This window comes from Sarcophilus harrisii, chromosome 5 (genome assembly GCF_902635505.1).
Source record: "Sarcophilus harrisii chromosome 5, mSarHar1.11, whole genome shotgun sequence".
Lineage (NCBI taxonomy): Eukaryota > Metazoa > Chordata > Mammalia > Dasyuromorphia > Dasyuridae > Sarcophilus > Sarcophilus harrisii.
In genome coordinates, this window is record NC_045430.1 from 202,032,436 (window position 1) to 202,058,566 (window position 26,131).

The following is a 26,131-nucleotide window of genomic DNA, read 5'->3' on the forward strand; positions in this document are numbered from 1 at the left end:
ATTAATATTTCCGTGTCCCCAAGTTGTAATATGTGACTACCATTTCAATGAAATATACCACTCCTCCCCTACAAAAATATTCCCTGCTAAAAAATGTCTGCCCCAATTTTCCCCCAAAAGAAGGGATTTAGTTTAAATTCAGTTGATAAGAAACTAAAAATATATTGGTTAGACATCCCTAGCTTATGAGAAAGGAACAGAAGTTATTGTTTTTAATAAATTCATCCATGAGCAAAATGTCTAAAAAGCAGGGGGAAATAAGGCAAGTTTGGATCTTGCTTCTACTTTTTTTGTTTTCCCCCAATCAGAGAGCAAGGGGGCTGTTTCTACCACCCAAATTACTCTGAAAACTGAACCAACAACACAGATCAGGAACACTGATAAAAACAGAAATGGAGTATATCCTCAAAGGGAAATGTGAAGCAGCCACTATAGACGTAAAATATTTTATTTGTAAATGCTGATCCTCTAAATCTGTTTCCACAAATTCCAAAACCCATAACACTCTGTATACTTCAAAAAATTCAAAAATTTTTTTTGCCAACATTAGGTACTATTATACAGAACAGAAAAAAAAATCCTGTAAGACAAATACTGGTAGGATGTTGGAATATTGTACAAGAGAAGAAAAATATTCAAGAAACAATTTCATACAGCTATTTATCAAGAAAAAAATATATACAATTGATTTATTCTGTAAGATAAAAATACATCATGCCATATACATTACAAGTTTTGAACTGTATCACTGATATACTAACAGTTTTACAGTCCACTTTGTGCACACACACACACAAAAAAAACTTCATTTTATACTTAGCCTGTGAAGTGTCAGTACCAGAATTTTAAGTATAAAATAAAAAGCTAACCTGGTTCAAAATGCTGATTAAGTTTCTACAAGCAAACACAAACAGTGTTTCTTTATTTAAAAAAAAAAAAAAAATGTAAACAAAACCAGTCCATACAAACACATCTTTAAATTACATTTTCCAAACCCCTGTTGCCAGAGTCCTGCAGCTGCAAGCATAATTTGTTTTTTTATTTTCTCCTTTTAAACGAGTTTTCCTTAAATAGGAAGCTTTGGGGGCAAGATTTTAAGCTCCTTTTCTACATGATCCTATTATGTTTACATGATTCACTGTGGTCTGAACCAAGGACCTAATTAAAACTACTTTTGCTAGGGGTGGGGAGAAAGTTCAGCTTGAGTTTGAGTGGGTTTTTTTTTTAAGCAGTTATTCACAGTTATCACAAATTGTAAGCACACACACAAAAAAACCTGACTGAAGTAGGGATGCAACAATATAATATGAAAAAATTAATTTCAATTACTAAAACATTTAGAAAAGTTGTAGTCATAATGTGTGAGTGATGAGCCTGTCTCTTTAACAGCCTTAAAGTGTACAAGACAATGAAGTACTAATAGGTCACACAGTCAGGCCTCAAATAAACAAAAAAAGCTTTAAGTTGAAATTTTGGTTATTACATAATCGTTATAATGGCATGTTTAGTAACATAAGATCATATTGTAACATCCCTATCAACATTTATAAGCACCCGAGCTGCTGCAGAGCCTCATAGCATTTGGTCAATAACTATTTTTTATACTGTAATTTTCTTCTCAAAATATTTACACATTTGTACAAAGTAACAGGGTTTGTTAGTTCTGCAGGTAACAGCAGCAGCTTGGCTTTTTTCTAACTTTGTTTTTTTTTAAAAATAGCTTCATTCACTTATTCAATAATAAATACAAAAAGTTTCTCTTATTTTACAGAAATCAAAAACTACAATAAACTGACTCATGGAATCAAGTATTTTAAATGTATTTTAGTGCAAGTTATTATCCCTTAGCTCTATCCCTAAGGAAGTCATTTCAGTACATTCCTTGTTCAGTGGTGTCTACTTTATTTAAAATTTTCTTTTAATTAGAGGGCCTGCCCCTTTATCAAATAAGGCTGTGGCCAGCACTTTGGACATCTCCCTTTCGCTGGTGATTTCAGTCTTACATTCATAGGAGGCCCCTCCTCCTATCCCTCCCCCACCATAGAGCAGGGCAGCCATCGGCTATATACCCCCTGTCAAAGTTTCTCTTCAAGAAGCTCAAAAAGCAAAGGTGCTGGACCATCTGTAATTTAGCTTTGGGAAGTCTGCTTGAGTCAGCTTCCTTCTGGTGCTTCTTAACCCAAGGACTGTAGAAAGCACAACTCCCAGTAGCCATTTAAATCACACAACAAACAAACATAAAAAACCTTTTCTGTTCACAAAATTCAATTGTGTTGAATCATGTCTTCTTAGGGTCAAGCAGCCCTCTGAGATGGATGTCAAGGAATGCATTCTAGTTCATCCATTTTCGGCAGTTTACAGCTCCACAGTGACAGGGAATCTTGTGCTGGTCATCTTCAAAATCAAACTTATAATCATAACAAAGCTGCCCAGGAGAAAGAAAGTATAAGAAATTGTCTTAAGAAGAAGAGGGTACCTTTTACCCCAAAGTCAAACAAAACACTGGAAAACAATTGCTTAAAATTAATTGCTCCTTTGGGCTTTTTTCTAATAGATTTTATATGGAAACCTTTAACGGGAACACTGACAAATGACTTGCTCCCCAATACTTTTAAAGAATTAGAGGCAGAGAACTGCCTCTAAGAACTAATCTTTCTTCAAGGCTCAGTTCAGGTACCACCTCCTTCATGCAATCTTCCCTGTTAAAACACCTCAGGTTTTTCTTAATAAGCACAGAAAAATTTGGAGGAAGTTAAATGGAGGATGTCAAGGAGGTAGGGGAGTTTCATTGTTGGACTTGTGGCTAGAGATGACTAGAGTTTAAGAAAGACATTAGAGCTAATTATGTAGATTTAGGGAATCAATTGAACCTGTGATTGATTCTCAGAGAGAGCAAGAAAGTGAAAAAAAAGTCCAAGGACACAGAATGGGACCGGGCTGGGGGGAGACTGATGACATTGTTTCCTTAAAGTGACATTTCCACTTAGGTCCCAACTCTGTCTTCAACATTTTTATTAAGTGAACGTAGACAGCGAAGCAGGACTCACCAAGCATATGATAGGGGAATACTGCTCTGATAGCATCTGTGTGGAAAAACTAATTCTAAGCACACACTTGAGTATAATGGCCACACACAAGAGAGTAAAGGGGGTGGGGATGGGAAAGTGAGGATTTTTCTAAGATCCTGACCTGGAAGCAAGAAGAGATGGATGAGGGTGTTTTAGTCTATTGCCTGGACCTAAATATAAATTATAGTCCTAAATATAAACCTCAGTTTTCTCATTTGTAAAGTGTTAGTAATGTAGGTGTTTCACAAAGTTACTGTGAGGAAGACTTCTCAAGCTGCAAAGTACTCTGTAAACAAAAATCACTATTTGTATTATCTGAAGTATAGTGTTGTCCAGATCACAAAAGGTAATCATATACTGTACTCCTCCTCACCAGAGACAGTGTCTTTATGTTACAAATGTGGAAGAGGAACACAGAATGATGAGATATTGGCAACCAAAACAATAGAAAAAATTAATGAGGAATGGGGATGTTTGCAGTTTCCAAAGGCTATCTGATGGGCTAAAATTTAGAAGGGAGATCAGAGTTGTTTGCTTTATAAAAACTAGAACACTGGGATTAAATAGCAGAATTAACTCAATATAGGAATATAGAGAAAACTTTTCCCCAAACCAAAGCTTTCCAACAGTTTAATATACTGTAAGATCCCTAAGATGATTTTCATTTTGTTTTTGCATAAAGGTTGGGGGGAGAGAGGGGAAGATGAGAGTAGGGTGGAATATAAATCACAAATTAGACTCCAATTTTAATATATCATATTCAATGTTATTTGATGATGTCTAACCATAAAAGTTACAAGGAGAGTATTAAAAAAAAAAAAAAAAAAAAGAGGCAGAAGATAATTAATCCCATTTTCAGAATTCATTATCAGTTCCTCAGAGTTCTCTTCTATGGAAAACTCCTTTTCATCTTGGGATGACGTGACCCACATATGAAGAATATAGGGCTAATCTCACTGTCATTGAGTAGCATAAATATTTCTGGGAAAATAAATTGAATTTCCTCAGGCAAAATTTGTCAAGGCCTTTTGTACAGTAATAATTTTCTTTAAGAAAATCCCCAACATCCCCTTAATTACTTACTTCTTCCCCCTTCTGGATTCTCCGATTAGAACTAATGATGATTTTATGTCCTCTTTCAAATGTCACCACCTCAGCCACACAATTAGGTGCACATGAATGGTTGATATACCTGCAAAGCCATCATTTTGGAAAGTATTTTTTTATTCCAAGTCAGTCTGGAACGAGCTAAATAAAATTCAATTTCTATTAAGAGAAAAATCACCTTTCTTTTAAAGCTTACCTTGAAAAATTATAAATTCAATCTAAAGAAATTTAAAAGATTTATTTTTTTAAATGACTTATCTATCCTTAAATTAGAAACTTAAACAAATACTACTTGACAGCATCATAATACTCTTCTTCAATATTTCTTCAATTTCTCTTTTGCTATCATGTGAACAATTTAGGGAAACAAAGTAACTTATTCTATATAGGGTCACCTACCTTGCAGGCCCTCCTGTCAATGTGGCATCAATGACGTGATCATTATCAATGCGGAACATGTACACACCCCGATTCTTAAAAAATAAAAAAATTAAATTAAGTTAAAAAAAAAAAAAAAAAAAAAAAGGACATCAATAAATACAGTGCACTTTCTCCCTACAAGAAGCCATGAGCAATCACCAACTTACAACAGGACACTGTTTATCCTTCAGCTTGCTAAACATTTTGTCAGTAAACAGGTTGGGAAATTAAGTACATCTCACTGATCCATATCTATAAATGGCAACTTTGGTCAAAGACACATGTAATATGAGATTCTATCTACAAAAAGGGAAGATGAAAAGAGAAAGTACCAGGCGCTTTATTCAACATAACTGACTGAACAAGATGATCTGATTTGGTCATCTTTTTTAGTAATCCTGGGGGAGCTTGGTATCATTTTAAATTTGGGTATAGATAGATTGTTAAACATATACATAGAATACCTACTTGAGACTCATAAAGCTTTTCTTTTCTGTTTGCTACTTCATTTCGGATGATGGTTCCAATGTATTCAATGACCATGGTGTGCTTTTCAATGTCTCTAGCAGCATATAAGCCTAGTCCCTGTAAAAGACCATGAAATTCAGAACTGCATCAGAATAACAATTATATTTTGTTAAAAAACAAAACAAAACACCAAATTTAGGATTATCAACTAGACTCTCATAGTTTTTTCACTGTATATGTTATACTCTGGAATTTGGGAACTCACTGTTCTGCCAGGCCAAATTCATATAGTTTTAAAACCTTTATAATCTTTCTACTTTCCACTATCTTTGTCTTGATCATCATCCCTTAATATCATAATGAATTTGCTTTTGTTTTTTTTTCCTACATATATAAAAAAGGGGGCATCACAACTAAATATTGATCAATGATAAATAAGTTGACAAAATATACCATTATGATTCTGGACTCATTCATGTATATATATATATATATATATATATATATATATATATATATATCTAGATATAGATGTATATCTTAATATATATCTATATTAAGGGAAGAGAGGGATTCTGTGAGGTCAAGATAAAGAAGCAGTGCATTCTAAGTAGAGAAGATTTCCAGTGCAAAAGCTAGAATATGGAAGATGTGGAGTGCAGCATGTAAAGAAAAGGAAGAACAGTTTGGCTGGATCATGAGTGTCAACACGAGAATAAGATCCAACAAGAGTCAGAAAAACAGATGAGAGCCAGGTGGCAAGGTGTTTTAAAAGCTAAAGAGAAATTTGTTCCAGATACTACGGCAATAGAAAGCCCTCAGAATTTATAGGGTAGAGGAAGTGACATGATCAGACCTGACCTTGAGGAAACTGTACATAAATTATTTCAGCTTTTCTTAATTAGTTACCATGTTAAGTTGTTGCTATATAGCAGTACCATAAGATGACCATGTAAATTCATCAGGAGGAAGTAAAATAAGCTAATGGACTAATTATAGTATAACTTAATATTTCAGTTACTATTGTTTGGATGAAAAGTAAAATCTCGAAGCAAAGATTTTTGGAAAGTTTCAACAAAAGGGGAATAACTTTTGTCTGTCCTTTTTAGAAAATCTGCCAATCCAAATTAATCCTGCCAATTTAGTTTACCTAGAAAACCAATAGGTTTTTTTTTGGTTTTTGTTTTTTTTTTTTTTTTGCTGAGGCAATTGGGGTTAAGTAATTTGACCAGGGTCACACAGCTAGAAAGTGTTAAATGTCTGAGACCAAATTTGAACTCAGGTCCTACTAATTTCAGGACTGGTGCTCTATCCGCTGCTTCCACCTAGCTGCTCCCAACCAATAGTTAAAAAAAAAAAAAGGAAAATTAAATTATGTTTAGTGAAAAGAATTCATTCTTGAAAGGATCTTCAGTGAAATAAGATTGTTAGTGATGACTAAGAAAATAGGTTTTTCACTAAGATGACAGGAAAAGATGATAAATGTTGGAGGGAATGTAAAAAAAACTAGGACATTAATGCATTGTTGGTGAAGTTGTAAAGGGATCCAAGCATTTAGAACTAGGCCCAAAAGGTATAAAACTGCATACCCTTTGACCCAACAATGCCATCACTGGTTCTGTGTCCTCGGGAAATCATAAAGGAGGCAAAAGGGACCACATGAGCAAAAATGTATGTAGCAGCTCTTTTTAAGGTAGCAAAATTGGAAAATGAGTAGATGCCCATCAATTTGGGGAATGGATGAACAAGTTGTGGAATATGAAAGTTGTGGAATATGAAAGTTATGGATATTGTTCTTCAAAAAATGATGAACTGATTTTAGAAAGGCCTGCAAAAACCTACGAACTGATGCTGAGCAAAACAAGCAGAACCAGGAATACATTGTACACAATAACAGGAAGAACATGTGATGATCAACTATGAAAGATGTGGTTTTTCTCAGTGGTTCAGTGATCTAAACCAATCCCAACAGACTCTGAACAGAAAATGCCATCTACATCCCAAAAAAGAGCCTCGGAGACTGAATGAATGTTATGTTCATTTTTTTTTTTTTTTTTAAATCTCTCCCATGGTTTTTCCCCTTTGTTCTGATTTTTCTCTCCCAATATGATTCATTAAAGCAATGGGAGGAAAGAAGGAAGGAAGAGAGGAAAGAAAGGAAAGAGGGAAGGAGAAAGGAAATAGATTTCTTTCATATGGACTGGCATATGTTCTCTTGTGCAAGATTGGCAAGGTGGTAATAATACGCTTTAAAAAAAAAAAAAAAAAAAGCCCAGCATGTGGAAGAATATTTGTGGCAGCCCTCTTTGTAGTGGGCAGAAACTGGAAACTGAGTAGATGTCCATCAATTGGAGAATGGCTGAATAAATTGTGGTATATGAATGTTATGGAATATTATTGTTCGGTAAGAAATGACCAACAAGATGATTTCAGAAAGGCCTGGAGAGATGTACATGAACTGATGCTGAGTGAAATGAGCAGGACCAGAAGATCATTATATACTTCAACAACAATACTATATGATGATCAAATCAGTTCCAATAGAGCAGTAATAAATTAAACCAGCTACACTCAGGGGAATGAGTATAAATCACTTCATAGAATTCCCAATCCCTCTATTTTTGTCCGCCTGCATTTTTTATTCACAGGTGAATTGTATACTATTTCAAAGTCCGATTCTTTTTGTACAGCAAAATAACTGTATGGACATGTATACATATATTGTATTTAACTTACACTGTAACATATTTATCATGTATTGGTCAACTTGCCATCTAGGGGAGGGGAAGAGGGGAAGGAGGGGAAAAACTGGAACAAAAGGTTTTGCAATTGTCAATGCTGAAAAATTACCCATGCATATATCTTGTAAGTAAAAAGCTATACTAATTTAAAAAAAAAAAAAAAAAAAAAAAAACTATCATCCCTACTCTTTGTTTCCTTAATAGACATACCTCCTCCTAGTTCAATTAATTGCACCTGAATGAGGAACAAAAGTACCAAAAAATCCCTGTGCAATTTTATCCACTAAACTGGTCACTGGAGGTCTGTCTGGGTTTTTCCAGGGTAGTTGGAGGACTGAACTTGACAGGGAATTTAAAAAAAAAAAAATTGTGCTGTATCTTCCTTTCTCCATAGAAACATTATTTTTCATCATTACTCTACAAGTTTATGCAGAAGCTAACCATATAATAGGATGATTAATTCAGAGAAGGGAATAAAAATTTCCAATAATGACTCAATTTTGAGATTCCATGGACTCTGATTCTTACTCAGGGTAAGGAATGAATCTTCTCTATGTTCTTAATCCACTTGACTTAACATACTAAGTATATTTATTATAATATCCAAAATTACACCATCTTCCAGGACTATAAAAATTAAAATATGATTTCTATTGACCAAGACAGGGAGAAAATTAGATTTACATTCTCTTGTTTTCATACAGGCTCTCTCATTCCTTGGAAATAATGAAATTGATCTTTGTTCATCCTCTTAACTCACTGAAACTTAAATTGCATCCTCCTGCTTCCCACCCTTTTCTAATTCCCGTCTATTCTTTGTCCATATTTCTTCCTCAAGATATGTGAAATCATCGTCTTAATTTACGATGTTACCTGGGATAAAATAACTGATAACCTGAATGTACTGTTAATCATCACATTGTTATCACATATGGCAAATTATTTTGGTATAGGAATGAAATCAACAAAATAGATATTTAAAAGAATTATCCTAAGAACCATATGGAATTCTTACCACACATGTTATATAAATGTGATATATGCAGAGCATAAACTATATCCATAGAGAGTTCCAGCTCACCTGAATCCTAGACCGTGCTAAATACACATTGGATTTCCATTCAGTCTTCATTTTGCGGTACTGAGAGGATTTAGAATGGACAAACTGTTTGCTGTAAGGGGCATTCAACTCTCCAGTGACTGTGCTCTGAAAGGATTTCGAGGTGCTGGTGCTATTCAAGGTGTGAGGCCTGTAGGCATTGGCATATAAACACAAAATACAAAGAAAACTGAAGACATCTCTGAACAAGGCACAAAGCCGCACGGTTTTTCCCATCCTTCCTGAGATTAGACGCACACACATGGAAAGCCGATCAGCAGATACAACACAGTAGAGCTCTCTTCAATTGGGCATGCACATACACAGCCGGAGACGACAGGGTTTGTGAGCAGCAGACAAATAAAGCACAAGGAAACCACTACAGAGCCTAGAAACCCTGGGCTGTACTATGTGAAGTTAAAACAAAATACCTTAACACAAACCTCTTGACATGGGTACTCATTTTAGGTTCAGAACGGGCACAGCCCGTGGGGTTAATGGCAAGAGGAAGTTCCATGAGAGGATTCCGGCCATATCTGAAGGTATAGTTTTCACATGCCTCAACCCCAGGAAGCTGAAAAGAAAAATGGAACAGAAGAAGGTTAACATACCTGAAAAAGACCCTACCCAGTCTCTAGTCAAAGTGGGAAGGAAGGGATCAAATCCTGTGCAACAAAAGTGACCACATGGCAAAAAAGAGATCTGGAATCTCCAATGAAAATGTCAATCTGCCTCTATATGAACAATGCTTGTGAATATTTTCAACAATGAAAATGCACTTTTTTGTTCCTAACATATCTTCTAAAAGCTGTGTGTATGCATACACTGTAGATCACAGAAGGGAACTAAGAAATCACCTAGCCCAATCCACTTATTTTACCCATAGAATGACCTGCCAACATTCATACAATTTAAGAATTTAAGTGGCCAAGCAGGGACCAAATTTTTGCATGGCACCAAACAAAGTATAAATATTGCAAACTGATCTCTAAAGAGAGTTAATGATCCTTGCCAACTTTCCTCTAAAAAAGGAAAAGATAGGGTTCTTTTCACAAAGCGGCAAGCAATGTATATATCAAAAGTTGAGAAACAACTTCAGCTTCTGATACTTGTTATCAATATAAAAAGCTCTATTAACATAAACAATATAAACCAAATAACTTCTTTGAATTCTGAATCTCATAGCTCCATTACTCTCCACTGTTTACTTTTCTTAGCTGTTTTTGCACATTAGTTTAATTTTCATTTTAACTATCACAACATATTACATATCAGAGATGTGAGGTTAGTATTCAGACTATTTTAGGCAAGTGCTAATTTATTTCTAAGAGAATTTCTATTTTATTTCCCAGACTCTACCACTCTAACATAGAAACTCATATAATCTTGAATTTTTTCATGCAGTATTGGACCACCCAAGAAAGAAATTATAAAGTTCTAGTAAATAACCTGTAGGGGCTTTCTTGTACTTCCTTCAACATCAACTATTATTGCCCTTTTATCTGTCTTTTAGCCTTAGTTTTAGATATCCTACAACTATGGAAAATGTGATTCATCAAGTCTCATTAATAAGTCTTGTCCAAAAATAACACTGTCTCTAAAGTAAATCAGTTGGCAGCAAATATTATATGTTATAAGAACAGAGATCAAAGCCATTAGAAGACTCACTTCATGAAAGACAATGAATAAAATACTTCACTCATTCAACAACCATTTATGTGAATAAAGTAAAAAGAAATTTTCCAGGATCAAAGAAAATATCTATTTTACAACTTAATCAAAGCACTCACTGATTCAGCTATTCTTGCCACAGCAGAGACTGTTAAACCAAATAGATCTTCTCCTTTTAAATACCCAGGAAAGAGCTGAAGCATTTCAGATTCTTTTCGAACGCATGCAACAGGCTCCAGAATTTTATCCCAAACACCTAAATGACAATCAAAAATGTTACAGTGACAGACTTTATTATAGTGACAAATGATAGAAGATCTAAAGAACTTAAGAGATTGAATAGTCAAATGATTTAATTAATAATTATTTCCCCCCAAAGAATCTACCAATACAGACCCAGTAACAATAATCACTACATTAATAGCTAAATGAGAGAGAGAATTGTTCATATCAAACAGAAATATATTCCAATATAATAACAAATCGAAATTCAATTCCAATGAGAGTTAATGCAGTTTGTATATTGTCTTTTATATATAACTTATGGTGACCAACTTCATCTCAAAATTTTATTGGGGCTTTTTATTGAAATTTTTTTTAAAAATTCATCTCATTTCCTACTGATAAACATAAAATGATCTAAGTTGATCATTTGATGAAAAAGCAGTTAAAATGATTTCAATAGCTTTGAACTTCAAAGGTGTTCAATAATGAATGCTTTACAATGACAGGCAATGCAAAAGACTATAATTATAACATGTTCCCTACCCTCTAGTCATTTGCCTTAATTTGACTATGAAAAGTTTTGTGAATAGGGAGAGGCAATTCCAAACTAAATTTACTTAATTATTAAATTTCTTATGTGGTTCTGGGCGCAGCTGGCTGCAACTGCCTGACTGAGAATATTATAGTCCATGTAAAGCTGGAGGAAAAAAGTTAATCGTGCATATGGAATGTGCTTAAGGATATAGACAAAAACTTCTCTAAATTTTCTCAAAGCTTTCTCAAAACCATAAGAAATTTAATAAGAGCTAAATCAATTTAGTTTGTCACTGCCTCTCCTGCTTCCATAATATTTTGTTGCCATTATAAGGCAGACAGCTAGAAGGCAGGGATAATGTCAAAGTTACATTTGCTTTACATTGCTTATCATTGTGGCTAGGGTTCATTACTGATCAGCTCTGAGCTTCAAAGACTTTAAAAGCTCTAGTTTTAACAGAGTACTTTATGAAATCTAAAGGAAAGCTAAAGGATCTCTTTCTTTCTAAGTGTATATCACTAAATTTCTGATTACCTTCCTGTTTCTCATAAAGTTCAGTGAATGCTAAACTAGAAGCTCACTCCAAACTACCTTTTATGGTACATACAGTAAAAACAAACAAAAACCTTATTGTTAGAAAGCTTTGTTTTTATTATTTCACACCATTTCAGACCAGGGTCCATGTAGGAAGGAAGAGGTGTTAACAATATATCCTACACAGCAATTTAAGAGCATTCACTGGTTTGCAACTGCCGAGTTCTAGTCCTCAAAGATTTGCCACTCTGTAACTATAGGCAAGCAAATCTTTGTAAACCTCAAGTTTCCTCATTTGTAAATGGAGGAGGGTAGAACTCATGACTTCCAAATTATCTTCCTTTTAGCTTCAGGAACAAATCCAATTTTTCAAATATGGTTGACCAGAGTGACTGAACTCAGGCAGCCCCAACCTACCAAATATACAATGTTGATGCTAAATACTGTTTGTCCAAGTAAAGTATTGGAAGTATGCCTCAGATCAAATCTCCAGCGAATGCCAACTCTTGACAAAGTCCATATATAGGTATAGTAAAGAAATACCAACAACAGGAGTTTTACGAAATATGATACAGGTTTCAAGGTGAATAATGCTGCAGTCCTGATTTAATCACTACCAGAATCACTTTTGAAAGCTATTATTTAAAATATTATACATTTATCTGGTTCTTCTAAAAGCTACTAGGATCACAATGTGTCTTCCAAAAATTGTATCATAATCCAACCAAGTTTGTACAGAGACTCTTATGTTGTAACTCAAAAGATGATTCTTAACAATTTATCAAAGATTTATTAAAACATAAAGCAAAAAGTGTGTAAGAGAGAATTAGGAAGAAGAGGCAATTCATGGAAAAGTCTCAGTAACATAACTGCATGTACCTTTAGGAGAGGTATCAGTAAGGACAAGATCTTCATGGCCTTGTTCCACAATTTTGATCACAAACATGGGAAGCCCATCCTTCTCCTCAATAGAACATAAATAGCGACAACGTCTATTTGCATACCGCATACTCCAATATAGTCGGCTGGCTTCATATCCAACAGGGAAGAGAGCTTTAGAAGAATGGAATGCTTGCATCTGCTGTGGTAACAGCTGACCAATTGTATGGAAGATGAGGCTTCCTACTCGGAACGTATGGTCACGTTCTCCACGTTGCACAATGCTAGCTATCTGACGAACTTCATCTCGTTGAACATAGACCCTTCTAAAGACTGCAAAATAACTTAATTCTTGCTCATGAGTTCCCTTTGGCTTGTGCATGGGGCAAAGCATTGTTTTGTCCTTAAAAAACATGCATTGTGCTTTAATGGCACAGGTAAAGTGATAAATGTTGGTGCACCTAAACCTGTGACAGCCGCCAGTGGCGCCCATTTTGTGACAGAACACACATTTCATTTGCAGGCCTCTCCGAAGCGCCAGTTCCACATTTATTAAGGCACCAGCTTGTGTCTCATAGACCTCTGTGGACCAAAGAGCACAGTTCAAATGGACCCAAAGATCTAAATCAAGGTTAAGCAGCCTTGCTGGCCCATCAGTTAATCCATCACCTTCTTCATGACAGAAACAACACTTCCTATAGTCTTTAGGCACAGGGTCAGGTTTCAGGGAAGTGCCTCGCTTTTTTAGAAACTCATCTATTTCTTCTTCACAAGGTGGTTTGAAAGTGCCCTTGGGAATTACAATATGAATGCTCCATTTCTTCCATTTCATCCCTTTCCATTTCTTACTTAGTGGTCTACACTCATCAAAAGCACTATGGATGGCTCTCAGGCGAGGTTTCAATTTCACTGTTACTTTCAGTTCATCTGGCTTTGCCTCTACTTTGGCTGCTTCCAAGGCAGGGGGGAAAGTAATGGGAGGTGATGCTGGAGGAGAGACTTTTTCCTGAAGCTGGGGGAGACAATGGACATCTAAAGTGGAGATGTTAGTATTGTACTGATGGAACGCTTTAGGGGGCATCTCTTTTGTTGGCGAGTGTGGCAAGGAAGGGAGAGACTCCTGTAAAACAAAACAAAACAAAACAAAAAAAATCATGTTACAAAGAACAGTGATAACCCCGAGAATTGTTCAAATTTGAACATGTTTAAAGCAAGAAATGCTGATATCAATGAATTTTATTTTTAAACTTATTTAAGAAAAACTTTAGAAATTATTGGAAAAGAAATTAATAAATGGTGAAAAGGAGGTGCGTCAATCTAAGATATTAAAGATTTGACCACAATAAACAATATCAGAGTAGGTTTTGCGACTGATCTTTCAATTCAATATTCCCTTATCTCTTCTTCCATCAATGAACTTTTGCCTTTCTTCCCATTAACTTCCCTATGAAGTCCAATAAATAATATTGTTAGTGGAGATAATTCTTTTAAAGGTACTTAAATAATTCTCGGCATTTAACAAGTGCCTTTTCTGCTAAAGAGCAGAAACATATAATAAAAAGAATGTAAGTTAAGAAGCAAGATCCATTCCTGCCCCCAATAGAGAATCTTCATGAAAGTGATACATCCTTAGTACCTAACAATGTTCCATGCATAACAGATACTTAATAAAGTCTTACTGAAATTAACTTTGAGAATGCACTATGTAGGAATGTCTATTTGGGTATTTGCTAGGAAATGTATTTTACCACTGCACTCAAAATGTCTGCCGAGTTGTTGAATTGCATAGTAAGAATGACAAAGTTGAACAATGCTACTTAGAAAATTACTGTTTGACTTCTACATTATATGAAACCAAATAGAGACCTTTTCCTCTGCTGAGAAGGAAAAGCATGTAAAGCCTTCCTCATACAATATTCACTTTCTCAACAGAATATTTCTTGCAAAGTTTTAAGATAACAAGAATAGAATCATGAAAAAAATTATTTCAGGACCTCCAGAATAGAACATAGGAAAGCTAACTTCAAGTCCCAGTCATGACAGTGTTAGGAATGAATGAGATCTGATTACTTATATTTCCCCTTTTTTAGACTCTTGCCATCAAACAATTACAATACAAAGGAATTTGCCTTCAATTTTCCATTATGTATTAAAAATGGTTATGGAATACAATTGTGGATCAATGATGTCAAGTAAAGGTGAAATCACAGTTCCCCTTAAACAGTTATTTATCAGCTTTGAAAAACTCAAACAGAATTAATCCAATGTTTAAAATTTTACCTTGTGTTCTGAGTTTTTTCCTTGTACAGTTGTTGAATAAAGGACAAAACAGTTATTACTACAAAAAACAATGTCCTTTTCCCCTCTATCAGAGCTTTCTTGGGAATCCTGAGAATCAAAGAGAAAAGGTATGTGAACATTTCAGCATTATAAAACACTCAACAAGCTAAAGTGGAACATTAAAACACTGGTAAATGGAGCTTTGAATATTTGTACCATCCCCCTGATTCTCTCCTAACCAAAGTGCCAGAGTGAGCGTGTGTGAGTGAGTGAGTATGTGTGTGTGTGTGTGTATGTACATACAAATGGAGTATGTAAGATCTACTCTGACTAAGGAAAAGCAATACAGGTTTTATATTTTAGATACCTGTTTCAGAAAGCCTGGACTTTTAAAAGATTTCCGAACACCACTACCAAGAATGACCACTTTACAATGACAACACCACTGTGGTCTAAGTGCAGAGTTATCAGCAATATTTTGATTATGATCCTTATAACCAGCTAGACCTGAAAAAAAAAAAAAAAAATGTTTATAAAGTATGGAAATACTTGGTGACAATACTGTACTTCAAGAGAAATGATACATACTATATTAAAGGAATTATGTCCACTTGAATTCACACTAACAAGCCTTATTTGAGGAAACATATTTTAAGAGAGTAAGAGATGACTGAGACTTAAGTTAGGTAAAATAAAAATAATCAAGTAAAAGCTGCATAATTTTATTAATACAAATTCAGATGTAGAATAAGCAATGCTTTCAAACCAAGTATGATTGTTATTCAACAAGTTATTTTTAATTCACATAGCATATGTAACAATAGATGTTCTACAGGCAAACATGAACGTAAATGATAAAAGATTTATAAAAATGCTTGCAGTAAGACAATAAAAAAGATTTACTGTAGTTATGAAACAGTGCTTCCAACAGAACCTCATATGAAAGCTAATTTTAAAAACCAATTGTTAAATCTATTTAAATTATTCCTCCCCAACTATATCATTTTGCTGTTCAGTCTTTTCATCTATTCTTCTTCTTGACATCCCCATTTGGGGTTTATTTGGCTTGGATACTGGTGTGGTTTGCTGTTCCCTTCTCCTGCTCATTTGACAGATGAGGAAATTGAGGCAAATCGGAGTAAAATGATTTGCTTAGGGTCATATAGGTATAAATGTCTAAGGCTGGATTTGAACTCAGGAAAATGAATTTTTCTGACTCTATTTTATCCATTGCACCCTTTAGCTACACTAACTAGATCTAAGAGTATATTTTATTTTTATATTGCTGTCACATACTTCCAGAGAATAGAAAAGAATAACTAAAAAAGTAATAAGGGTTTCAAGAAATTCTTAAATAACAAATATAATATATACTTCCTTCTGGCTGTGTAGTATTAAATTTATTAAATATTATATTAGTTATAAAGTAAATTCTAAAAAATAGCCTGAGAAATCTTAACTTTAGGAATTATGAATGAGAATGTTTTAAATTGACTCACCATTGCTTGTTGGAGGAAATGGTATATTTGGTTGTTTGAGTTTGTAAGAAGCTACTAGTCTTCCATGGCTCATGGATACTGGTGGAGGAGGAGCATGTGGGAGTAATTGCTGCCGATATTCTAAGCCAGGATTTACACGGGAGCCATTTATCAAGCCCACATGGGAAGGAATATCTGGAGCATTACTGACCTCATAACTGTTAGGAATTCGTACGTGAAGAAGATCGGAAAATGCAGCCACAACACTACTAATATTCTAAAAACAAGAAGTAAAATTTTAGTGTCCTTCAAAAGTAATAATGAACAACAGAATATCATAAAACAACATTGTTTCAGGAAATCTTCCTATTACATTATTTGGAACTTATAATTTCTTAGAGAACAGTTACATTAATATTAATGGCATTATAATGGGCTTAAGGACATATAGTTATGGGTAATATCAGCAGCAGAATAAAACACAAATCTATTGTTAAAGTTTTGTGGTGCAATTCTTCTCTGTACCACTCTAAAAATATTTCCAGAACTCTATTCAACATACTCAAAAATTTATCTGGTTCTGTTTTGTAGCAGTTTTTGAACCATGCATCTATTATTATTTTTTACCTTATTTACTGATATTAGTCAGTACATATATGTCATACATATCCTTAATTTCAGTGAAACTACTTTTGTTTGTCACTATTTCCAATAAGTAAATAGCCTAATTATTTCCATCATTTATATTCTCATTTTGTACATGCAATTATAATTATGCAAAAATTCATAGCCAAATTAGTATCACTAACTGCTATTGAAGAAGTGACAGAAGCAAACAATTTTATAAAACTGAAATTCTATACAACAACTCAAATATGGTTCAGTCTAATGTCCTCCATCTCCTTAATTCTTGACCAGGCTCATCATCCATCTGTACTTTTCTTCTATCAAACAAAAGATAAAGAGAAATCTTAACTTTCTACAACTCTTAAGGAATCATGTGATTCAAGAGATAGTATTAAGTACAGTCAACTGAAAAAGCCTACATATTTTGTAGATACCTACTATATCTACAAAGACTTCAAAATAAGGGCTATAGGAGTAAGGAAGCCTATGAATTGTTAACTTGCCTTTTTTGGATAATGTTTTGAAATTTCCTCCCTTCAAAATCATTTCTCTTATGAGGTTTTAGATTATGGTACATTGCACTGAATATTATTTCTTTAGGTTTTTGGTCAGGTATTTTTAAATTGATATTACCACTTTCCTAAGTAGTCACCACTTCAGTGCTGAAAGTAGGAAGAAGCTAAATGCACTGATTGATTCCATTACTGTCATTAAGAAAATGAAGTGACCATAAAACAGCAGTATAACCTATCCCATTTTATTGCTTCTGTTTTAATCTTCAAAAGATCTGAGAAGGGTTTGGCTTAAAGCTGTCAATCTCATTCCTGCCTCAACTGTTTTTTAAAATACTATTATGAGCATAATTTTGCTTATAATAATCTCAGAATGTAACTGACAGCAATTAAATCTTTATAAAACTTGTAATCAGTGATATTTTTCTATCACGTTCCTGTACAGTGTATTGTAACTTGTTCTCTAAACCCAAATTGCCTCTGGATATCTTACCCCTTTGTTTAAAAGTGATTATCTATTTGCTGGATGAATTAATTTTTTGGAAATTGTTCTGCCTCCTTATCTTGGTGACTATTTTTATGTTGATAATGTTTATAATGAAGTCTTTATAATGAAGTAGACAACATGGTCAGCCAGACAAAACTGCAGTTATTATAAATAATTGCTACAATGTATTTTCATATTTATCCTTTATTTTTTTCTTTCTTATTGATTTTGACCTTTAACCATAGCTTCTAATTTGGGGTCCAGAAAGTTGTTTTTTTAAAAAAATATTTTGGTTGCTACATTTCAAAATGTTTCTTTTGTAATTATATGTAATTTATTTGTACATTTAAAGGCACTTCTGAGAAGGGTTCCATAGGCTTCACCATGTGTGCAAAGTGTTCATGACAGAAAAAAAAAAAAAAAAAAAGTTAAAAACCCTGATATTCTGAGCAATCTGAAGGTATAAAAAGCTAATTTAGCCAGTCAGAATCAGCTACTACCACAAAGGATTAAAACACTTGAAATATGATTCTAGAAGGCAAAGCAGCTAACTAGGAGTGCAACAAAGCAGAACTATCCAGCAAAACTGAGAATAGTGTTTTGGCGGGAGGTAGGAGACAGGGGGCTGGATATATTTAATTAAAGAGCATTTCAAATATTCCTAATTAAAAGACTAGAGCTGAACAGAAAATCTGACAAGATAAATATAAAACGGTAAACATGAAAGAGAAATCATAGGGATTCAATAAGGTTAAACTATTTACCTTTCTATACATCTAACTTCTAAGAAATTTATCATTAATACAAGTTAGAAAAAATTTACATAGAAAGAAGGCAGGAGATGATTATGCAGGGATGGTATTTAAAAAAAAAAAAAAAAAAAAAAAAGGACATGTGAAAGAACAATGCCTTGAAAAAAAGCAAGAATGATGAGAAAAAATATTTCGTACACAAGAAGCCAAGAACTTTTAAAGTGAAAGGGAAAATGAGAGTGGGGAGTATTGCTTGAACCTACCATACTGTCACTATTGTTAGAATTGGCTAAAAGAAATTATGTTTCTGTATATGCAAGGATACACACACAACTGGAAATAGAAATCTTAATAGGAAAGTAGAAGAGAAAGGGGATAACAGAAACAAGGGTAAAAAAACAAACAAAAAACCCCAACAACAACAACAAAGTAGTAGTCAGAAGCAAACGACTTTAGAAAAGGGACAGAACAAAAAGAGAAAAAGAAGGGATTAAAAAGGAGAAAACAGAATGGAGAAAATTGGACATAATAATCAAAACTGTGAACATAAGTGGGATGAAATAGCCCATAAAATGGAAGCAGTTAGCAAAATGTATCAGAAACCATTAATCAACAATATGTTCTTTACAAGAAAAGACGATTGAAATGAAGATAAAAAAGCTGCTTATGCTTCACCAGAGATAAAAGGAGAGGGTAGTAATCATAATCTCAAGACAAAATAGAAGTATAAACAGACCTATTCAAAATGGAAAAGCAGGGAAAATAACACCTTGCCAAAAGATACTATAGGCAATGAAATAATAACAAAACTAAACATATATGCTCCAAATTTCATAGCAAGCAAATTTTTAAAGAAAAAGTTAAACAAATTACCGGAAGAAATAGACAATAAAACTTAACTAGTCCAGGGCCACAGCAGTTCCCCTCTCAAAACTAGAAAAACCTAACCATAAAATAAGTAAAAAGAAGTTAAATAGATGATTATATTTTAAAAACTATGACAAACCTCTTAAGAAGATTGAATGGGAATATTAAAAAGCTTTAGATGTATAGATAAAAACATTTTTCTCCGCTTTACAATGGCACCTTTACAAAAACTAACCATATATAAGGGCATAAAAACCTTATAAGTTTTTCAGACCATAATGCAATAAAAATTATATTCAATTAATGGGTTATGAAAACAGACTAAAAACAAATTAGAAACTAAGAATGAGTGTCAAAGAACAATCATAGGAACAATTACTAAATTTCATTGAAAAGAATGACAAAAGAATGACAATGTAATATAATTACAAATTATATAAATAAAGCAGACCAACAAATTGGGCATGCAATTAAAAAAATACTAGAAAAATAACAAATTAAAAATGCCTGATAAAAACACCAAAATGAAAATTCTAAAAAACCAAAGGAAAGATTAATAAAATGAAAAGTTAAAAAACAATACAGTGAATTAATAACAATTAAAAAAAAAACCTAGAAGCTGGTTTTATGAAACTAATAAAAGAGAAAATATTGCTTAATTATAAAAAGAAAGCAAAGTTACTATTTTCAAAAATGAAAAAGGGGAAATCTACAACCAATGAATAGGAAATTAATGCTATTATTAGGAATTATTTTGCTGAGTTACATGCTATAAAACTGATAATCTAAGTGAAATGGATGAATATTTACCAAAATATAAGCTGCCTAGAAAAGCAGAAGAGGAAATAGAATACATAAATCACCTATCTTAAAAAAAAGAATTTGAACAAACTATCACTGAGATGCCCAAGAAAAAATCCCTAGGACCAGCAGGATCCAAAAGTGAATTCTACCAAATATTTAATTAACTAAAAATTAATTCCAAAACTATTTGGAAATAACAGGTAAAGAAGAGTACTACCAAATTCTTTTCACAACACACACACACACACACACACACACACACACACACACACACACACACACACACAAAAACCACCTGCTGACAAATCAGAAAGAGCAAAAACAGAGGGAAAAAATGATGGAGCAATTTCCTTAATAAATATTTATACAAAATTTTAAATGAAATATTAGCAAAGAGATCAAATCAAAATATCACAAATATCAAACTATAATGGGAAGGCAGGACAGATTCAATATTAAGAAAACGATCAGCATAATAGACCCTATCAACAAGTAAAAAAATTCCCCAAAATAGAATACAAAAACCTACCCCCCTATTATAATTATATCAACAGATTTAAAAAAAAGCCTGTGACAAAATATAATATGCATTTCTATTAAAAACATTAGAAAGCATAGGAACAAATGGAGACTTTCTTCAAAAGATAAGTTATCTAAAACCAAGAGCAAACATTATCTATAATGAAGATAAATCCTTCCCAGTAAGATCAGCTATGAATCAAAGATGTATATAATAACTACTATTACTCAATATAAATGCTAAGTATAATAGTGAGAAAAGAAAAAGAAATTGAAGAAATAAAAATAGACAATAAAAAAATAAAACCATCACTTTGGAGATGACATGATGGCATTTTTTTTATTGACAGAACATATGCATGGGTAATTTTTCAACATTGTCCCTTACAATTACTTCTGTTCCAATTTTTCCCTCCCTTCCCTCTTACCCCCCCTCCCCCCAAGATGGCAGGCAGTCTCATACATGTTAAAGTAATATGATATTTGTAAGAATCAACCCTAGAAAATCAAATAACTGTTTGAAAAGAATCTTAGCTGTTGGAATCTTTACAAACTGTTAAGCCATTGGAGTTGATAGAGACAATAATTATCTAATTTGGCATGGTTCAATATGATTGATTTGATCTTAGAAGGAGATCTTTTGGGCCAGAACTTGAAACAAGGTACTAAGTACAACTGATAGAAACGATGCTTGTGTTCACACCTTTAGAGAGCTCATAAGTATCTAAGTACTCAATGGAGTTCACACGTTTGGGAGATTTCAGGGCTTGGTATGAGATATCCGAATTCACACCTCCCTTAGGGCCAGAGAGCACTCTGGGAGATAACCCAGAATCCCTCTCTCTCTCCAGAAGGAGGAGTTAACCTTTGGGAGATCATATATACACAGGAAGCTCTTAGAGCTGGAAAGAGTTATTTGGGAACATTCCCAGGGGTCGGAGAGAAGCACTCTATGAGGAAGCCCACAAGCCCTATCTTCAAAGCAAGAGAGATTCATTGTATCTTCTACCTTGATGCGAGCTGAAGTCAGAAGGACAAACCTTTGGATTTGGAGACATTCAGGCAGAGTTCTTAGAACCAAGCAAAGAGATAGGTCTCTGAGCTAACCAGGCTATGTTGAAGGACACAATAAAAGATCTGAACTTTTATCACCTGGCTGTGTTTTGGAAAAAGAACAACACACTTAGCTATTATTAGTTGCATTTTTAAAAAATGCTCTAAATCATTATTAATCAATAGGGACATGCAAATTAAACCAACTCTGAAGCAAAACCTCATACAATTTCAAGCCTATGCCCTACATAGATCAAAGAAAGAGGTTAAAAAGATCAAAACTGGAAGCAAATAGGGGGCTACCTATTAACTAAGCAAACTATATATGTATTTAGTGGAATATTATGTCAGAAGAAATGGAGAAATAGTTTTAGAAGTTAGAAGAAAGTGAAATCTCTATGAATTAATGAAAGGTGTAGTAATCAAAACTAAAGAACAGTCTATAAAATGATAGTATTATTATAAAGAAAAATAATTTTGAAAGACTTTTGAAACCTGATCAATGCAATGAGAAACCTCTAGTATGTCATCTATCTCCTAATAAGAGCAGTGATGGATTTAAAATGCAGAATGGTCATGAAACTATTAAAAATATTGAAGAATCAAGAATTTCTGATGCAATGATACTTTTTAGAACACAGAGAAAAAGTCAAAAAATGTATTTAAGAAGAAAAGTAAAGTATTAATATTCATTTTAAAAGTCTGACATTTAAATGAAAAGAAATAAATCTCAAGTCAAAACTACAAAAACTTTCAGTATCATTGGTCATAAATAAAGATTTCTGAATAAACCAAGTCAGCATTAACAATGATCTTATCATATCAATGAAACTGACTGTTCCTTAATGTGATTTGATGAATATCCATTAATTAACTTCAATTTAAATAGCACTCATAAATACATACTTTTTACATGCAAGAAATTAAGGGATGGATAGAGGACTGAGCAACAAACATCAAAACTGGCAAATAACAATCACCCAACATTCATAAAGCACTTATACTGAATACACTATAAGGGTTTATAAAAAGCTAATGAGAGACTGTCGAGTACAGAACGAAAAACTCATTTGTGAGGCTGAAGCACTTTTACTCAATTATGCATATTTATTGAGATTTTTGTTTATTTTCTTAAATGTTCAATTTGACAGAGCCAAAAGAGGGAAAGATAATAAATTATTCTAAATACTTTTTTATATACTAAAAGGGAAGTATCATTAAATTTTTTTTTCATTAAATATTTTTCAATTGCATGCAAAACAATTTTAAACAATCATTTTTTAAAACTGGGTTTCAATTTCTCTCTCCTCCTCCTTGAGAAGGCAAAGTGATTTGACACCAATTCTACATGCAAAGTATATAAAATATTAGGTTTATAATAATTATGTTGAAAAAGAAAACAGAGTCAAAAAAAGAACCAGAAAAATAAAGCAAAAAGGTATACTTCAATCTGTGATCAGAGTAGGCCAACTATGGATTAAATATCCATATTGAAATCCAAAAAAAACTCTGCAAAATATAACTCATCAAATCTTAAATGTAGCCAAAAAATTCTTTATCTTGAATATTTCAAAGTCAGGAATAGGTATACATATAATTAAGTATATGTGTAAATCCTATGGCATTATCTCCCTTACCTCAGCAGCTGTGGGATGTAGAGTGATTGCCACAGATATAAGGCCAGATTTAGGACCATTTTGGGATGGGCCAAATGGAGAGGTGAAAAATAGGGTGCCTGAACCAGGCTCAGCTTTTATATCATTCTGTCTGGCTTCTGAACCTTATTAAAAAAAAATAATAATAATAACAGTGAAGGTTGATTGTTCGTCAAAATCCAGAGATTAATTACATTAACACTATATTATTTAGAAAATAATTAATTGTAGCATCTGTTGTTTTTACCTTTTCCACTGCTGCTTGGCAAAATTGGAATCACAGGAGATGGGACCGGTTCTGGAGGTTCTTCTTTAACCAATGACAAATCTGGATACCTACTTATTTCCATTCCTACCACACTTTCAGGAGAAGAAGATGGAACAAAACTTTCAGGAGTGTCCCTATCACTACAGGGATCCTGGACCCTGAAAGAAAAGGATTAATCAAAATGTATAGATTCACTAGTAAGGGCCTTCATATATTTCTCAAAGCTTCTACTAATTCTCTATTTCATTTTACTATAAAATATTATATACTATTGTGTTAGAAACATGAAAATTTTAGATTTTGTGTGGACTTGACTAATAAATGAATCAATTTCTGTTCAAATTGGCAAACTTCTCTAGGAAAAAATGTATAATTAAAATACTTTAACGACTAAATAAACACAAGGATACTTTAATAAACATTTAAAACAAAAGCTGGGTCTGAAAGCTTACAGAAATGATTGACCCTTTCATCAATCTTTGCTCATTTACGCTCTCTCTCTAACCACATCTTTACACACTCCCATGCTGACAAAACCCTTATTTGATTCTTCAGTCTCCACTATTATCCTATATCTCTTCTGCCCTTTGTAGCTAAACTCCTTGAAAGGGCTATCTAGAATAAGTGTTTCTACTTTTTTTCCTTTCACTCTCTTCCAAATACTTTAAGATCCAACTTCCAATCTTATCATTCTACCTACATTGCTCTATCCATAATTACTAATGAACTTAGAAAAAGGCCAATGAATTTGACAACTAAGCTTTCATTATTCTTGACTTCTCTGAATCCTTTGACACTGTTGATTTCTCTCTCCTTAATACTTTCTACTCTGGGATTTTAAGGAACCACCCACACCATCCTGGTTTCCTTTCTTCTACTTATCTCGCCACTCTTTTTCTTTCTTCTTTGCTGGAGCCTCCTCCAGATCATGTCCTCTCACCAGAGGTATTCTTCAGGTTCCTTTTCTCATTCTGTAGTATTTCACTTGATTTTATCAGCTTTCATGGATTTTGTTACGATTGTCCTATAATTTTCTCTCTCTCTTTTTTCCTGAGACAATTGGGGTTAAGTGATTTCCCCAGGATCACATAGCCAGGAAATGTTAAGTGTCTGAGGCCAGATTTGAACTAAGGTCTTCCTGACTTCAGGGATGATGCTTTATCTACTGTGCCACCTAGCTGCTCCCTAGCTATGATTCTCAAATCTAACTTTCCTATCCTAATATCTGTCTTAACTTCTAATCCACTACCTCTACCTGCCTTTCAAGCATCTAAAATTGGAAGTCCAGAGGCCATCTTAAACTCACTATGTCCAAAATGGAAATTATTCTTTTGTCCTAAGCCATCCCCTTATCTTCACTATACTGCAGAAGGCAACACCAAACTTTAAGTCCCTTATATTTGAAACCTGGACTACTTCTTATCTCTCACCTCCCATATTCAAGTAGTTGATTTCATCTATGCAACATCTCTTAATATGTCCACTTCTCTACTCTGATCTTGCCACCACAATGGTCAATTGTCCTCATCAACTATAATAAGACTGCTAATGGGTCTAACTGCTTCAGGTTTCTTAACACTCATATCCTTTTCCCATTTAATCACAAATATTACCAAACTGAATTTCTTAAAAGGCAGATCAGACCATGTCAAATTCAAAGTTAATGATCTGGAGTTATTTTTTATTGTTTTACATTCTCTTTGGCTTTCGAAGCCTTTCAAAATGCAAAACCTTCCTATCTTCCCAGGCTTCTTTACACCTCATTCCTCAATAGTACTCTTTGATGCACTGGTCTCCTGGCTGCAATATCTTGAGAGATTCTAGGAACTTGCTGTGGCTGCCTGCGATTCCTAGGACATTTTCTCTCCTCAGTTATGACAACCGATCTTCCTGGGTCCTTTTAAATTGAACTAATATCCCATCATTAAAAACCTTTCTAATCCCTCAATTTCAATGCTTTTCCCCTTCAAATTATTTAAAAACATGGCTTGCTTTGTGCATATTTGTTTTCAGTCTTCCCCTTCAGATCACAAAACAAACTCTTCAAGGTCTTTGTTTTGCCGCTTTTTTGTATCCCCAGGG

At 33.7% G+C, this 26,131-nt stretch overlaps 1 protein-coding gene across 15 annotated transcripts in view; it reads right to left on the reverse strand.

Moving 5' to 3' along the window:
- Positions 1–430: 430 nt before the first annotated feature.
- KMT2C (lysine methyltransferase 2C) overlaps positions 431–26,131 on the reverse strand; it is a 242,261-nt gene continuing 216,560 nt past the window's right edge. For 14 of the 15 annotated variants that reach the window (XM_031939470.1, XM_031939483.1, XM_031939481.1 and 11 more), the window contains 13 exons: positions 24,029–24,207; positions 23,764–23,906; positions 16,527–16,782; positions 15,395–15,534; positions 15,028–15,135; positions 12,748–13,867; positions 10,694–10,830; positions 9,335–9,477; positions 8,886–9,054; positions 5,064–5,180; positions 4,575–4,648; positions 4,152–4,260; positions 431–2,425 (listed from right to left, as the gene is read on the reverse strand). In XM_031939470.1, the coding sequence (XP_031795330.1) occupies positions 2,333–2,425; positions 4,152–4,260; positions 4,575–4,648; positions 5,064–5,180; positions 8,886–9,054; positions 9,335–9,477; positions 10,694–10,830; positions 12,748–13,867; positions 15,028–15,135; positions 15,395–15,534; positions 16,527–16,782; positions 23,764–23,906; positions 24,029–24,207 (2,788 nt within the window). In that variant the 3' untranslated portion in view covers positions 431–2,332. The remainder of the gene's footprint in view (positions 2,426–4,151; positions 4,261–4,574; positions 4,649–5,063; positions 5,181–8,885; positions 9,055–9,334; positions 9,478–10,693; positions 10,831–12,747; positions 13,868–15,027; positions 15,136–15,394; positions 15,535–16,526; positions 16,783–23,763; positions 23,907–24,028; positions 24,208–26,131) is intronic. The other variant, XM_031939477.1, reaches the window with a different exon arrangement.